The following is a 2,361-nucleotide window of genomic DNA, read 5'->3' on the forward strand; positions in this document are numbered from 1 at the left end:
AGCAGTTTAGAATAAAAAGACTTTCCGAATCAGATTATCCCTAGGTTCTGGATGAGTTGCCAATTTGTTCTTTCCTGAAACTGGATGCACTATAAGTATTGCTAAACTGCAGTGGCTTTCGTTTATTTCATCCAAATACACTTGCATTTCAGCACACCAGTTCTATAATGTCCAAGAAACGTGACTGGGTATCAAGCCTTGGTCAATGAGTTATGATGTGCTGCCACCAATCTTTTCATTTTATATATAGATTCTTCTGTATGCCCTCATGTTAATAACGTTACATAACGTCTCTCATCATAATAGTCAAATACTTTGTTTTTTTTTCTGATAGCCAACTAATTTGACTCTCTATTTTCATGGCAACTCCACTTAGCTTTTAGTACCACTACATACATACCTTTGCTTTTGCTTTCTAACCTCATTTCGGCAAGTTTCATGGTTGTCTATCAGATTAGGTGTTTGTGTATTGATACTAACATATCACTCTTCCTAAACTCTTATTGTACAAAGTCAAAGAAAACTGTTGAACCAAGATGTTTCCGGAAAATTTGCCCTTATCTCAACTGATGTTTATTTTTGTTTTGTTTTGTAAATATCAAAACAATTATAAAGATCTTATTACTAATGTTATACCTTTCTTCCACAAATCATAACTCTTCAAACAACGGCATTGATTTTGAAACAAAGGAACATTACTATTTACTCTTATTAGCATTTATATCATTAGGTTATATTTGTAAGTATAAAAAACAATATGATAAAGACCATAATTAACAGTTCCTGTCAATATTAAATGCAGCAAACGAGAAAAGAGAGAGAGAAAAAAAGTGTTTTCCGACTGGCCCTTTATGTGAAGTACATTGACAGTGTTAACCACCATTCGACTGCCTAGGGTTGAATAAACTGATAATTTGATCTTATGCAGAATATATATGTATAATGATATACCAGACAGTACACTGCATTAGTTTAGCCGATTCAATAATGGGTAATTTTCTACGTCTCTGTAAAAGTTGCTTCTATCACACTGTTACTGACCACGGCCTCTCATTGTCTAAGACTGCTGGTTCGACCTGAAAATGACGACGGAGAGAGATGATTAAAACGCAGGATAAGTACCTTTTTAAAAAGTAGTGTCCATGGGAAGATACAATGTTAATTCAAAGTGGCGGAAATCAACATGAAGAAAGCACATACAAAATCAGAGTACTTTATCACATTAATTAACGGTCAACCAAAATCTACCTTCTGCGTAAGGGAATCTTGGCAAGCCATCCTGATTCTCTCAGCCGTCGCAGGGGAGTCGAGGCGAAACACCGGGTCAAAGCCTTGGTCTGCTCGAGCTGAAGCCACTGCCTGTTTGATGGCGTAGAAAACGGAGGTGGCCAAGAGCAGTGGGGGTTCTCCTACAGCCTGAGAAAAGATAAACGAAAAGAGAAAGCTTGTGAGAATACTGAAATGAGGACTTCAAATTGAGTTCTCCATAAACTGGGAGCTGTAGCAGCTTTGTTTCTGTCCATGGTATAACATATATAGTTTTAAATATCATAACTTCGATTATAAAAAAACACTGACTATGCTTGCATAAATAATAATTAACGTGTTTTTTGATAACTTGCCCAAAGTCATCTTAAAGAATGAAATATTCATTTGATAAGCATATTCTTCTTCTAACTTGCATAACACCAAATAAACACGAACTTAATTATCAACAAGTTTGTTTTTCCATGCTTAGCAGATATTCTTTTACCTTTGAGGAAAAGACTGCCCTTGGGTTGGGAGCTCCGCGGAGCAGCGAAACATTGAACTCTCTAGGGATGTCCTGGAATCCTGTAATAAATTATTAATGGCCTTAATATTATTTTCAATGTAACGGTCACACAGCCTTAATTGGTTTTCACAGGAAAATGTACTAATTCCTTTCACGCATCTGAACATCGCCTCTTAAGAAACGAAAGAGAAGTCAAGCAGCCAGATCGGGAGTTGAAAAGATTTCACTGATGAAACCGTTGAACAGAATATGAATGAAAATGAACAACACACTGCACAGGGAATAATCTGATCCAGTTGTAATACAATGGGGGGATAAACCTGGTATCTTATAGGCGCCGGGGCCACGGGTGAGCAGCACGCCCTCGGGGGAGTAACCGGAGTTCCTCTAAGGTATAGAGGCCGAGGCCCTGCATGAAGGCGCCCTCCACCTGCCCGATGTCGATGGCGGGGTTGAGCGAGTCGCCGACGTCCATCACGATGTCCGTGCGGAGGACCTGCGAGAAAGATGGAAGAAAAAAGTCGAATGATGTAGGTGTTGAGGGTATTTCTCCTTTTTGAGTTTTCTTATTCATTCATTCATTCATT

General features: G+C 38.4%; 1 protein-coding gene across 1 annotated transcript in view; it reads right to left on the bottom strand.

Annotated features, from left to right (window-relative positions):
• Positions 1 to 694: 694 nt before the first annotated feature.
• LOC119590831 (xanthine dehydrogenase/oxidase-like) overlaps positions 695 to 2,361 on the bottom strand; it is a 26,787-nt gene continuing 25,120 nt past the window's right edge. The window contains 5 exon segments of the mRNA XM_037939587.1: positions 695 to 1,076; positions 1,249 to 1,416; positions 1,754 to 1,833; positions 2,095 to 2,149; positions 2,151 to 2,270. Of these exon segments, the coding sequence (XP_037795515.1) occupies positions 1,026 to 1,076; positions 1,249 to 1,416; positions 1,754 to 1,833; positions 2,095 to 2,149; positions 2,151 to 2,270 (474 nt within the window). The 3' untranslated portion in view covers positions 695 to 1,025.

This window comes from Penaeus monodon, chromosome 27 (assembly GCF_015228065.2).
Source record: "Penaeus monodon isolate SGIC_2016 chromosome 27, NSTDA_Pmon_1, whole genome shotgun sequence".
NCBI lineage: Eukaryota > Metazoa > Arthropoda > Malacostraca > Decapoda > Penaeidae > Penaeus > Penaeus monodon.